Raw genomic sequence first — 14,126 nt, 5'->3', positions numbered from 1 at the left:
TTTTTTTTTTTTGTAACATTTACTCCCTTTTGCTGCCCTTGTTTTATTGTTGTAGTTATTATTGTTGTTGTCACTGTTGGATAGGACAGAGAGAAATGGAGACAGGAGGGGAAGACAGAGGGGGAGAGAAAGACAGACACCTGCAGACCTGCTTCACTGCTTGTGAAGCGATTCCCCCCTGTAGGTGGGGAGCCGGAGGCTCAAACTGGGATCCTTACGCCAGTCCTTGTGCTTTACACCACCTGCTCTTAACCCGCTGCACCACTGCCCGATTCCCCGGTGGTCCCCATTTTACAGGCCTTTTCCTTGCCTGTCCAGAGCAGTTTAGTCCAGCAAAGGCACTACACCCACAATGTCACCGCCAGGTTGGATTTTAATGAAATTTACTTCCATTAAAAAGGAGGGGACTGGGCAGCAGCACACTGGGTTAAGCACACATAGTGCAGAGTACAAGGATTTCATTTCGAACCCCCGGCTCCCCACCTACGGGGGGAATCGCTTCACAAGCAGTGAAGCAGGTCTGCAGGTGTCTGTCTTCCCATCCTCTCTCAATTTCTCTCTGTCGTATCCAACAACAGCAGCAACACCACCAATGGAGAAAAGGATATCTATAGGAGCAATGGATCCTGAGCCCCAGCTAACCCTAGAGGCAAAAAAAGGGGGGGGGGAAAGCAGCATATAAGGTGGTGGAGCATATAAGGTGCTGGACTGTCCAAACATGAGGTACTGAGTTCAATCCCTGGCATCACATTTGCCAGTGATGCTGTGCTCTCTCCTCTTCTTCCTCATAAATTAAAAAAAAAAAAAAAGCCTTTATTCTAAACCACACACCTACTCCTCTGAATGTACTGAGCATAAAGAGGGCACTGGGCACTGAAGGGCGCTGCTTCTCCCACAGTGCTCTTAGGAGGTGGGGAGACTGAATCAGAACTTCCTCTCCATGCCAACCAGGACGAGCCAGTGGCTGAGAACAGCATGTCTGCACCACGTCATGAAGCCGGGGATGGGGGCTGTGAAGGCCACGCTGGCTACATCCTTGGCTGAGAATACCCAGCTGTTTTCTGTTAGCACAAAGGGACCTGTTTCACCTGGCTGTGATGCAACTAACTAGCTGTCTGGTGAATCCTGGCCTGATGGTCCAAGGAAGGAAGCCTGGTGATGGCGAAGGACAGGCAGGAGCCATCAGGGCATGCAGCCAGTTGAGGGAAGCATTAAGAGCCCATTTTATAGGTCGGGAAGACAGCTGGGGGCCTCAGCCAAGTGAACGCCCTGACTGGTTTGAAGACGGACTGTTAGAAACCAGAACAGGAATTGGGGGGGGAGGGGGAGACACAGGCCCAGAAGCACGGTGCTGGGGGCCTGGGGCACAAAGTCAACAGCAGCACAGGCAAGAATAGAAGGGTGCAGCATAGAAGGTGGGCTGGAGGCAGTGGGACCAGAAGAGAAGGAATCTGAGCCGGCTCTACAGGCAGCTCAGTGTGGCCATGTCTCTCTGGGAGGACTGAGAGGGCAAGGAGGGTGCAGGGGCTCCAGCCAGAGAGCGAGTGAGAGCTGACTGTTCTGAAGGGCTTCACAGAGCTAGATCTCCAGGTGGGGCAAGTGCCTTGCAGGGTGCTATGGCGCCAGAGGAAGCTTGCAGGCTAGTGTCTGACTTTCCAGCTGAATCAAACAGGCTAGTAAAGCAGCATAATGGAAAGCTGAATGATTCTCAGCCCTGGGTTCACAATCAGCCGTGGCAGCTAAAAGTTGTGGCATCTTAAAAAGTTGTTTAAGGGGGTCAGGCGGTAGCACAGCGGGTTGAGCACAGGTGGTGCAAAGCGCAAGGACCAGCATAAGGATCCCGGTTTGAGCCCCTGGCTCCCCACCTGTAGGGGGGTCGCTTCACAAGCAGTGAAGCAGGTCTGCAGGTGTCTCTCTTTCTCTCCCCCTCTGTCTTCCCTTCTTCTCTCCATTTCTCTGTCCTATCCAACAATGACAACATCAACAACTATAACAATAATAAAACAACAAGGGCAACAAAAGGAAAAATAGATCTTAAAAAATTGTAAAAAAAAAAAAAAGTTTAAACATGTGTAAAATAGGAATGTTGGGGCCCAGTGGTGGTGCACCTGGTTAACCACACACTACAGTGTGCAAGGACCCAGGTTCAAGCCCCTGGTCCCCACCTATGGGGGGAAGCTTTGCGAGTGGTGAGGCAGGGCTGCAGGCGTCTCTCTTTCTCTCTACCTCTCCCCTCAATTTGTTTCTATCCAATAATAAATAATAAATATTTAAAAAAATAAAATATGGGGCCAGGCGGTGGCGCACCTGTTTAAGTGCACACATTACAGTGCACAAGGGACTGGGTTCAAGCCCTTGGTCCTCACCTGCAGAGGAAAAGCTTCACAAGTGGTGAAGATCTGCAGATGTCTCTCTCCCTACCTCTCCCTCCTCTCTCAACTTCTGTCTCTATCCAATAATAAATTAATTAAATATATATATATATATATATATATATATATATATATATATTAAATAGGACTGTCTCCTCCCTCCCAAAAAATTAAGTAAACTGGGGCTATGCAATTAGTGGTCATTAAGATAAGCAGATGGGGTGGGGGGCTGGACGGTGGTGCACCTGGTTAAGCACACGTGCTACAATGAACAAGGACCTAGGTTTGAGCCCCTGGTCCCCACCTGCAGGGGAAAGCTTTGAGAGTGATGAAGCAGTGTTACAAGTATATGTCCCTCTCCCTATCACCCCCTTCCCTCTCAACATCTGGCTGTCAATATCCAATAAATAAAAATGAAAAAAAAAAAAAAGAAAAAGATCAGGAGATGAAATCCTGCATAAAACCCAACTAGTGGGAGTCGGGCTGTAGCGCAGCGGGCTAAGCGCAGGTGGCGCAAAGCACAAGGACCGCCATAAGGATCCCAGTTCGAACCCCAGCTCCCCACCTGCAGGGGAGTCGCTTCACAGGTGGTGAAACAGGTCTGTAGGTGTCTATCTTTCTCTCCTCCTCTCTGTCTTCCCCATCTCTCTCCATTTCTCTCTGTCCTATCCAACAACGACAACAATAACTACAACAATAAAACAACAAGGGCAACAAAAGAGAATAAAAAAAAAAAAAAGGAGTCGGGCTGTAGCGCAGCGGGTTAAGCGCAGGTGGCACTAAGCACAAGGACCCGCATAAGGATCCTGGTTCAAGCCCTGGCTCCCCACCTGCAGGGGTGTCACTTCACAAGTGGTGAAACAGGTCTGCAGGTGTCTTTCTCTCCCTCTCTCTGTCTTCCCCCTCCCCTCTCCATTTCTCTCTGTCCTATCCAACAACAATGACAACAATAATAACTACAACAATAAAACAACAAGGGCAACGAAGGGGAATAAATAAAAATAAATATTTAAAAAAAATTGAAAAAAAAAAAAACAAACCAACTAGTACATGGCCCAGAGTCCTCAGGGAGTGGTGACCACTTGGGGTCAGGCAGGGAAGCTGGCGGATGGGATAATCAGCAAGGTCTACCAGAAACTGAGGGATATGGGGCTCAACAGAGTGGGGCAGGGGGCAGAATCACAAAGTGAGGTGGAGATGACTGAATGGGGAGAAGGAGAAAGCAAACACAGCATGAAGAGAGATTGGGCCTGGAAGGGTTCTCAGTGTGGGTCTTGCTCAAAGTTCATTTCTCAGCCAGAGGAAATGGGCCAAAAGAACGGACGGGATTGTGGAGACCAACAGGAAGCTTAGGGGTCAGGAACTCAGAGGAGTCTGGAGAAGCCAGATCCAAGCCCGGGCCAGAGCACCGGGTGCAGAAAGGGAGAAGCTGCCTGTTACTGGAGAACCTCCTCCCCAAACTGCAGAGCCACAAGCCCCTGAAGCTCGGACGGGGCAGGAAGGTTTGCAGGGACAAGGTCAGGGGAGATCTGAAGACCTCAGGCGGCAGCTGCGGGCCCTCTGAGGGCTGGCTAGAGTTTCCTGGCAGCAGCCCCTGGGGAAGGGCCTCCTATATGTGCCCCCAAGCTTCCACCCAGAGCCCAGGGAAGGCTAGACAGCTGGGTGGCTGGGCCCTGAAACCATCTTTTATTACCAATTTCAACCAGCAGGACACAGGGAGCATGGGTGGCGGCCTAGGCGTAGTACTGCAGGTTGGCTTTCTTCTTGGCCTGTACCTCCAGGATGCCCTCCATGTAGTCCTCGTGAGTGAGCTCCGTGGCGCCCCTGCGCAGTGCGATCATGCCCTGCACCAGGACAGACAAGTTTTAGGGTGACTCCCAGTGCGCCCACCTGGGTCCCAGGACCCCTGCCCCTCAGCAGTCTCCATAAGCCAGACACCCATCCTGTCCAGGGAGGGGGGACAGGAAGGCACGAAGCGTCCCCTACACTCACCGCCTCCACACACACGGCCTTGCACTGGGCGCCATTGAAGTCATCTGTGCAGCGGGCCAGCTCCTCATAGTTCACGTCAGGACTGGGGGCAGGACAGACACCACGGGGCAACAGTTACTTATGGGGCCGGGAGGAGCAGACAGATATCCAATAGCAACCCCCACTGGGCAACTAGGTCAGCTCGCCCTGACCCACTAGATCTTGTCCTCTTAGCTCAAAACGAGGGCTGATGGGAAGGTGAGACCAGGTTATTTCTAAGGTCTCCTGAACTCTGACCTTCTAGAAATCTGCACCTGAGCCTCCAGGGGAGGGTTCTGCGTGAGGCAGGAGAGTCAGAGGCTGCGGGGGCAAAGATGGCTGTCTCCTCTCTCCTGAATAGTGCGGTTCCTGCATCAGCACAACAGTGCTCGACACTGCCACGATATTAAGAGGTCAGTGCCACTGGCCCCAAGTTCCAAGAGGAAAACCGAGGCCTGGAGAGGTTTGGCCACCTGCTGAAAACCTCAGTCTTCTAATTACTGTTTAAATCAGAGCACTGTTCTGCTCTGGCTGTTGGTGGTACCTGGATAGCAACTGGTACCTCTCACATGCCAAGTCCTGTGTGTTATGCTGTGCTATCTCCCTGGTCTGGGTCACACCCACTGGAAGCCACGTCCATCTGGCCCCAGGTTCACCACTGCCCTGAGCAACACTGGGCTGCACTCTGATTAGGGGCTGGGGACAGAAACTGAGGGTGTCAGGCCTGTACACCTTCTGACCATGGGGAACCAGAAGGGTTAGGTGGGTTCCAAGGAATTAGGTCCTGGGTCCCAGCAAGACTCTACTTCAGGTGCCTGGAGAAACATGAAGCAATAGTGGAGTGGCCAGAGCTCACTGGCACGAGGAGAAGAGACGGAGACTGCTGCTGCTGTCCACTTCCGGCGCCTCAGTCTGCCCCTGCTCACCTGACATTCATCTTTCGGGAGTGGATCTGCATGATTCTGGCCCGGGCCTCCTCATTGGGCATCGGGAACTCAATCTTCCTGTCCAGGCGGCCTGAGCGGAGCAGGGCGGGGTCCAGGATGTCCACCCGGTTGGTGGCTGCAATGACCTGAGCCGGGGAGAAGCAGCGACTCGAAGTTGATGGGGAACGGGCTCAGAGACAGACAAAAAGCCATGGCCATAGAATGCTGGGAGGCAGCCCAGGGCCTGGGACATGGCAGAGGGTCTTGAGACAGACCCCCAAATTCTAATTCGAGCTGCACTAGCCAGGTGACAGATCGGACCCCCACCCTCATCATCTGTGCCGTGATGCACGCACCTTTACTTGGGTATTGGGCTGGAACCCATCCAGCTGGTTCAGGAGCTCCAGCATCGTCCGCTGCACCTCCCGGTCTCCGGCCTTCTCACTGTCAAAGCTGGGACACACAGGAACCCCAAGACACTGGTGAGGCCAGAATCTGGGCAGGGTCCTCTCTGCTCCACCCACCAGAAGCCTAGCCCAACCCAGCCAAGGCAGGGAAATGAAATGTCTCTTTCAAACCGAGGGCTCCCCAGTCTAGGGACTGGCCTTGAAAAAGATGTCGGAAACTACTGACAGGAGAGGCTGAGACAGGACCAGCAAGGACTAACGTAAGGATCCCTGTTCGAGCCCCCAGCTCCTCACCTGCAGGGAGATCACTTTACAATCAGTGAAGCAGGTCTGCAGGTGTCTATCTTTCTCTCCCCCTCTCCTCTCCATTTCTCTCTCTCCTATCCAACAACATCAATAACTAACAACAATAAAATAAGGGCAACAAACGGGAATAAATAAATAAAATCTAAATAAAATTTAAAAATCTGGGAGTCGTGCGGTAGTGCAGTAGGTTAAGCACAGGTGGCACGAAGTGCAAGGACTGACTTAAGGATCCCGGTTCGACCCCCCGGCTCCCCACCTGCAGGGGAGTCGCTTCATAAGCGGTGAAGCAGGTCTGCAGGTGTCTGTCTTTCTCTCTCCCCGTCTTCCCCTCCTCTCTCCATTTCTCTCTGTCCTAACAATGGCGACATCAATAACAACAACAATAACTACAACAACAATAAAAAACAAGGGCAACAAAAGGGAAAATAAATAAATACGAAACATAAATAAATAATAAAATCTTTAAAAAAGAAGAGATTTTAGGAAGCAGGAGTCACAAGACAGGAGGGCAGGGTAGGAGAGCTGGAATCGCTGTCCTCACCGCTTGGTGCCGATGGCATCCAGTTCATCGATGAAGATGATAGACGGAGCCTTCTCCTTGGCCAGGGCAAAGGCATCCCGGACCAGCTTGGCGCCATCCCCAATGAACATCTGTACCAGCTGGGGACCTGCCAGCTTCAAGAAGGTGGCCTGTGGGGTCGGCGGGAATGACAAGTCAAGCCCAAGATACCGAGAAAGGTCCCGGGCTGAGCCCATCCAGTCGTAGAGCTCATCCACTTCCTCCACGCCCCACTCCCAAACCCCAGGCAAAGGACTCACCTTGGTCTGTGCTGCACAAGCTCGGGCCAGCAGAGTCTTCCCAGTGCCCGGGGGTCCATACATCAGCACGCCCTTTGGAGGCTGAATCCCCAAGTTCTCAAACTTCTCCTTGTGGTTCATGGGCAGGACAATGGCCTCCACCAGCTATCAGGAAGAAGTCCTGAGTGAGGAGACTGAAGCTAAGGGCCTCCTACAGCTCGATGTCTTTTTTTTTTTTTTAAAAAAAAGATTATTACCTTAGCCAGAAATCAAGAGGGAAAGGGGTAGCAGAAAGGGAGAGAGGCAAAGTGACACCTGCAACACTGTTTCACCACTTGTGAAACTCCCCCTGCAGGTGGGAACCGGGGGGCTCAAACCTGGGTCCTCGAGCATTATAACATGTGCCTCAACCAGGTGCACCACCACCCAGGGCCTCGATGTCTTCTGTTTTTACCAGAGCACTGCTCAGCTTTTAACTTGTGGTGGCGCAAGGGATTAAACTTGGGATCTAGGAGCCTCAGGTATGAGCATCTTTTGCAGAACCGTTATGCTGTCTCCCTGGTCTAATGCTTACAGTTTTCACCCCCCAATGTGCAACCTTTCTAACCTAATTCAAGAACTCTGCCCTCGCGGACCGGAAGTAGTGAACCTGATTAAGTGTACATAGTACAATGGCGCAGGCGCCGCCATGCGAGCTGCTTGACACGGTAACAGCTTCACAGAAGTTCAGCACGGCTGGACTCTCCAGGCCAAACTGAAACCATCTTTGCCATGATGAAGCTCTGTGTGGTCTTAATAATATTTACCTATGGCCTATTGGCTCAGAGCCTGACCAAATGACAAAAATAATGACAAAACCTGCACTGCACTCCGTAAGATTGATCATAATGGAACAAGCAATATCAGTAATGCAGAATTTTTCAGGAGGCCCCAATAGGAAAAAATGTTTCCCCTTTATCTACACCACTTCCTTTAGTATTCCCTCTAAAATATAGAGAAAGATTGGTGCTTCCCACAGTGGAGGAGCCACCTTACGTAGCATAATTAATAAATGGACAATTACGGTACCTGCCTAGATACAATGGGCCTTTTAATCTACCACCCACCACTATGCTCCCACTTCCTTATGCAGGAATAGTGCATGAGAACCTAGGTCACATAGTGAGCATACACAGAAGATGGATTCCAGCTAGAGAGCTTAACTTTATGGAGAGGCTGGCCAGGTCAGCACCACCTCAGTGCCTTCTCAGTAAGGAACAGAACAAAACAAAACTCCTTGATCAAACAATGGAACAGATTTTATGAAAAACGGGCTGCTCAACTGGTTTAAGGCCCCTAGAAACATAACAAGCTTGAACTTTCTATGAACCATTGGTTTCTCATGCATAGGGGCAAGAGGATGCCATAAACATACAGGTAGAATAGTAATCTTAATCAGTAGGACATCTGCCTAGCACACAGGTACAGGAAAAACAATACACACAGAAACTGGGATGTGATCTCTAGGGAGCAAAGTGCCCCTGGAATGTAAATGTTCCACAAAGCAGGAGGTGTTCCCTACCTGTGCTGTTCTTACTTGGTGATTTCTGTATTAATGATCTAAGCCTTATGAGACTATAAAAACAAAGTTCTGCTTAAGTAAGACAGAGATGTCTGCTCGAGCTTGATTCAGCATCAACTCACTCGTCTCTCATCCTCATTCTTCGCCGACGCCCCTCCTCCAGGCTGACCCTAAAAACCTGCTGGGGCTGGCCCCCAGCAGTACAAAACACAAGGATCCTGGTTTGAGTCCCCGGCTCCCTACCTGCAAGGGGGTCATTTCACAAGTGGTGAAGCAGGCCTGCAGGTATCTATCTTTCTCTCTCTCTTCCCTTCCCCTCCCAATTTCTCTCTGGCCTATAAAAAAAAAAAAAAAAGTCAAAAAAATGGCCGCCCAGGAGCAGTGGATTTGTAGACACTGAGCCCCTGCGATAACCCTGGAAGAGGCAAAAAATAAAAGAGAACTCTGCACTTCCCTCGCCCTCTCCCCACCACACACCCAGAGGACACACCAATAATCACTCTCCCCAGGGCTGGGTATAGTCTTTCTAGGACAAGCAGAGCATAGAAAGAAGACTGACACTGGGCCGAAAACCAGGAGCCTGAGTTCCATTCCTGGCTCTGACCTTCTGTGACAGTCAAGTCAGTCACCTGGACTAGAAGCTGGGTCGCATTAACGGGTAAAACACACACACTTGCAGAGGGTAGACAGCATGATGGTCATGCACACAGACTTTCATGCCTGAGGCTCCAAAGTCCCAGGTTCAATCCCCCACATCACCATAAGCTAGAGCTGAACAGTGCTCTGGCTAAAAAAAAACAGGGAGTTGGGCGGTAGAGCAGCGGGTTAAGTACAGGTGGCGCAAAGCGCAACGACCGGCATGAGGATCCAGGTTCGAGCCCCCGGCTCCCCACCTGCAGGGGCATCGCTTCACAGGCAGTGAAGCAGGTCTGTAGGTGTCTTCCCCCCATCTTCCCCTCTCCTCTCCATTTCCCTCTGTCCTATCTAACAACGACAACAATAACTACAGCAACAATAAGAAGACAAGGGCAACAAAAGGGAAAACACACACACACACACACACACACACACACACACACACAGTCACCTCCCTAGGAAGCCATGAGGCTAAGATACATTAGGGGGAAGTGTTCAGATTAGGGCAGTTGGGCAACAAAAAAGGGCTGGTGAGACTGCTGGCAGCTGCTGTGCCTCTCTTACTTCCTTTGAAAGACTCTCTTTACTAATGAGAGGTAGAGGACAGTGAGAAAGATAACCAGAGCATCACTCTGGGACATGTTCTGCTGGGGACTGAACTTGGGAGGGATTGCATGCTTGACAGTCCAATGCTTTATCCACTGTGCCACCGCCTGGTCCACTCCCTTACCTCCTGAATCTGCTTGTCCAGGCCTCCAATGTCACTATACTGCTCTGTAGGCCTCTCATCCACTTCCATGGCCTTCACCCTGGAGTCATACTCTGTGGGCAGGGTCTCCAGGATCAGATAGGAATCTTTGTTTACACCCTGGGGACACAGCAGAAAAGCTTCAGGTCTGGCCCTGCTCAAGGACCACCTCACTGACTGGTCGACAGGTGTCTGCAGAGCTGGGCAACTGAAGAATGAGAGAGCAGGCAGATTCACAGACTCTCTGGGCAGACTCACGGCTAGTTGGACAAGATTCACGGCCAACATTGTGACCAAGGGCTGGAGCCACAAAGAATCATCACTGGGTAAGTGCTAGGTAGGCTCAGGGAACATCACTCACCACCAAGTCTCCTGGCTTCAGTTTTTCGGCATCCACCAGCCCAATCACAGGCAAGAAGTATGTCTATAGGAAAGATTCCGGACGCAGCCTCAGCTACTGCCCTCAGGAAGACTCCCCTGCATTCTCCATATGCACTCCTGGCGCTCTTCAGTTCTCCCACTGTTGAACCAGACTTACCTGTCTGGTAGAGGTTTTGATCACTGCACACTTGCCCTTCCTCTGAGAGTCCAAGTCAATATTGGCACCATCTTCCTCTTGGTCATTGGGATCAACATCCAGAAGCTGGGGAGGAAGAAAGGTTCAGTCCCTTGAACTGTCCCAAGTCAGTGCTTCTGGGAGTCTAGTCCTGACTGGACTCATTATTAAATAGACATCCCTCCGGGCCTCACAGTGACACACCTGGTTGAGCGCACATGTTACAATGTAAAAGGACCCAGGTTCAAGCCCCAGATCCCCAACTGCAGGGGGAAAGCTTTGCGAATGGTGAAGCAGTGTTGCAGGTGTCTCTCTGTCTCTCTCCATCACTCCTTCCCTCTTAATTTCTGGCTGTTTCTATCCAATAAATAAAGATAATTTTTAAAAAGATTTGATTTATTTATTAATGAGAAACATAGGAGGCGAGAGAAAGAGCCAGACATCACTCTGGTACATGTGCTGCCAGGACTGAACTCAGGACCTCATGCTTGAGAGTCCAATGCTTTATCCACCGCGCCACCTCCCAGACTGCAAGTAAAGATAATTTTTTAAAAATTAAAAAAATATATAGACATCCATCACAGGGTTAGTCATTCTGCCTCACTCCTAAGGATAGCCCTGAGCACAGCAAAGGTGTGTGCAGTTAAAACAAGGAATTGGCGGATCTATTTAGATGCTGCTTCTCTACACAGACTTTATTTATCCCCAAGGAACAATAACCACAGAAAAAAGGAGGCATATGAGGGCCAAGGAGCCTTTGGAGGGCTTACCCATTTCCCTGGAAATGCAGACCAGAGAAAGGACCCAGAGACACAACTCTAGCAGGCAGTGCAGCCCTCAAAACTTCTAAACCCACTCTTGCTTCGGCGGCTCCCACAGCAGGCAGTCCCCACACCCGCTGGCCCACCTCTGCCCCGCCACATGCATACACACCTCAATGACGTTGGAGACAAGGTAGGGGAGGGTCTTGTTCACTTTGATTTTCTCACTGTTCTCTTTGATTTTGTCCTTCATGGCTTGCAGTTCGTGGGTGACTCGCAGTACTTCACTCTTCATGATCTGCGATGAGGGTGAGTGGAATCAAGCATTCAGCCTCTGCTCAGCGTGTCCTGGAACCAGGGAGGTTCAGGCTGTCCAGGGGACCCTCCCTGCTCCGCTCACCCAATTCTAAGGCTCCTTGAAAGCTGAGTCTGTGTCAACATCCAGCAGAAGTCTACACATAACTAGCTTGAGGACCTCTGGGTCTAGCAGATACAGAGGTGAGTCACTTCACAAAAGGTGAAGCAGGTCTGCAAGTGTCTATCTCTCTCTCCTCCTCTCTCTGTCCAACAACAATTAACGTCAATAACAACAATATTAATAACACTTCTCTCTATCCAATAACAACAACAAACAATAAGAGCAACAAAAAGGAATAAATGGCTTCCACAAGCAGTGGATTCACAGCGCAGGCACTGAGCCCCAGTGATAACCCTGGAGGCAAAAAAAAAAAAAAAAAAAAAAAAAATCAGCCTGGATTCGTGAGTTCAGACAACAACTAAAATAAAATAAAGAAAAAGAAACATTTGGGGGGGCCCGATGGTGGCGCACCTGGTTGAGTGCACATGTTACCAAGTGCATGGACTCACGTTCAAGTCCCCCATCCCCACCTGCAGGGGGAGAGCTTCACAAGTGGTGAAGCAGGGCTGCAGGTGTCTCTCTGTCTCTATCTCTCCCCTACCTCTCGATTTCTGGCTATCGCTATCCTATAAATAGATAAAGATAACAACAAAAAAAAATTTTTTTTAAACAAAAACATGGGTTTTGCAGCTTAATGGTTTGGGCACTTCACAAAAGACCTTCTGAGCCTCGTCTGTGAACTGGGGACTTGCTAAAAGGATTCTTCCCCACCGGAACGCTTACAGACTTTGTTGGGAAAGACAGGCTGCTGCTTTCTCCTCCCAGGCCCGGTGTCCCAGCACCCTGTCTGGCCGTCTGGTTGTTTTTCTGTCTTCCTGGTCAGGGGACACGCGCTCACCTTAATCTCACTGTCCAGCAGCCGTGTGCGCTGGATGATCTCCTCCGTGGACATCTTGAGCACCTCCTCCCCAATTCCATCTTGCTGTTTTAAAAAAAAAAAAAGTTTCGCTTTTCTTAAACTCGGGGCAGGCATGCTGCATTCTCGGAGCCCACTCACAGCCTGACTGCCAGTCCCTAAAACCCAAAATGCAGAAACCAGGACGCTTGCCCACAGCCCAACCAGCCCCGACCCCGAGATCGGGTCCGCCCTTGACCCTCAACCACCTCCCCCTCCTCTGCCAAACACGTCGCCCCCACTGGCCCCGGGTCCGGGACAAGCAGCCCTCCCGGCGCTCACCTCCGCCTCATCCCACACGGTCGCCATCTTCTCCTGCCGAGTCACTGGACTCCCCAGTGTTGACAGCAGATTCACCTCCGGAAAGAGAAGGTTCCTGGCTGGACTGGGAAGACTCTGCAGGGCAGTGGGGGTTAATTCTGTCTCTCTCAGCGCTCGCTCCTGACTAGTGCAGACCCGTTCTCCTCAAGTCACAACTAGCCGAAGGAATAAGCTGACGGCTTTGCCGTAGCAAATCTGCGGTTCCGATTTAAAAGACAAAAGCGGAGCCGCAGGACCCGCCCCGGCAACTCCTGATACGCTCTCTCCCCGGAGAGAGCTCCTGTCGGGCGCGAGGACTGAAGCGCTATTGGCCAGTGAACACATAGGGGGCGGGTCTAACTGGCAAACCGGAAGAGGAAGCTGGAGCGACTGGAGTCGTGAAGGAGCTTGGGTAGTGTAGTTTTATTCTGACCTATATGTGAATGGGACTGATTGAACATCAGGAATTCGCTCTGTCTCCCAAACAAAAAACAATATTCGAATATTACAATATATATATTTAAAACTTTATTTTTCCCTTTTGTTGCCCTTGTGATTCATCGTCGTTGTTGTTATTGTTGTCGTTGTTATTGGATAGGACAGAGAGATACTAAGAAAGGAGGGGAAGACAAAGGGGGGGAGAGAAAGACACCTGCAGAGCTGCTTCACCGCCTGTGAAGCGACCCCCCCCCCCCGCAGGTGGGGAGCCGGGGGCTCGAACTGGGATCCTGATGCTGGTGGGTACGCTTTCTGCCGTGTGCGCTTAACCTGCTGCACCACCGCCTGGCTCCCTCAATATACAATATCCTTATACAAAAGACACAAAAAGAGCTTAACACCTTAGGCTTAACACCTTAACTTTCTAGTTATTATGAAAGAACAAGCTGGTCATTCAGGCCTACTGATTAGAATCATTAACCACTTTAAAAACTAGAGATTGCTGCTCTTTCCTAACTTCAGAGCAGGACATCAGAACTGCCCATGTGGGAGGAAGGCAACGGACTATTAAAACACATGACTCATGCTTGTGAGCGAGGCTTTTCTTCTTATTGACTGGGGCAGGTCTCCTTGGATTGATCACATAAGAATCTAGACTCTGTTTTAGAGGACCTCTGCTTATCTCTCTCAGTTGAGGCCCAGGACACCCTTAAATGAACCCATGTAAGCCAAGCAGGTTTTTTTGTTTTTTTTTTTTAACCAGAGCACTGCTCATCTCTGGCTTGTAGTGGTGACAGGGTTGAATTTTTTTTTGGGGGGGGGGGAGCACAGATGGTAGGTGTAGTAAGGAATTATACCTGTAATCTTATAATCTGTAAGCCATTATTTAATCACTTTTAAAAATTAAAAATATAATAGGTTTCAAAAAAATAAAAGGAAGGGAGGAAAGAAGGAAGGAAGAGAGAAAGAAAGAAAGAAAGAAAGAGGGGCTAGC

The 14,126-nt window shown here is 50.3% G+C and overlaps 1 protein-coding gene across 2 annotated transcripts; it reads right to left on the bottom strand.

Moving 5' to 3' along the window:
• Positions 1–355: 355 nt before the first annotated feature.
• On the bottom strand, positions 356–12,883 carry PSMC3 (proteasome 26S subunit, ATPase 3). Of its 2 annotated transcripts, XM_060176470.1 has the most exons (13): positions 12,677–12,883; positions 12,338–12,421; positions 11,254–11,379; positions 10,303–10,407; positions 10,126–10,188; positions 9,747–9,884; positions 6,841–6,984; positions 6,563–6,711; positions 5,665–5,761; positions 5,309–5,454; positions 4,365–4,446; positions 4,066–4,216; positions 356–643 (listed from the first exon to the last, which is right to left on the bottom strand). In XM_060176470.1, the coding sequence occupies exons 1-12, from the start codon at positions 12,701–12,703 to the stop codon at positions 4,106–4,108; spliced, it is 1,272 nt and encodes a 423-aa protein (XP_060032453.1). In that variant the 5' UTR covers positions 12,704–12,883; the 3' UTR covers positions 356–643; positions 4,066–4,105. The 2 variants fall into 2 exon arrangements, with proteins under 2 accessions (XP_060032453.1, XP_007519108.1); XM_007519046.3 differs by lacking the exon at positions 356–643 and having other exon boundaries at positions 4,036–4,216.
• Between the last annotated feature and the right edge of the window lie 1,243 nt (positions 12,884–14,126).

The sequence above is a fragment of the Erinaceus europaeus genome, chromosome 17 (assembly GCF_950295315.1).
Source record: "Erinaceus europaeus chromosome 17, mEriEur2.1, whole genome shotgun sequence".
NCBI classification, from domain to species: domain Eukaryota; kingdom Metazoa; phylum Chordata; class Mammalia; order Eulipotyphla; family Erinaceidae; genus Erinaceus; species Erinaceus europaeus.
The sequence above is the reverse complement of the archived record's forward strand: the minus strand, read 5'-3'. Positions and strand labels throughout refer to the sequence as shown.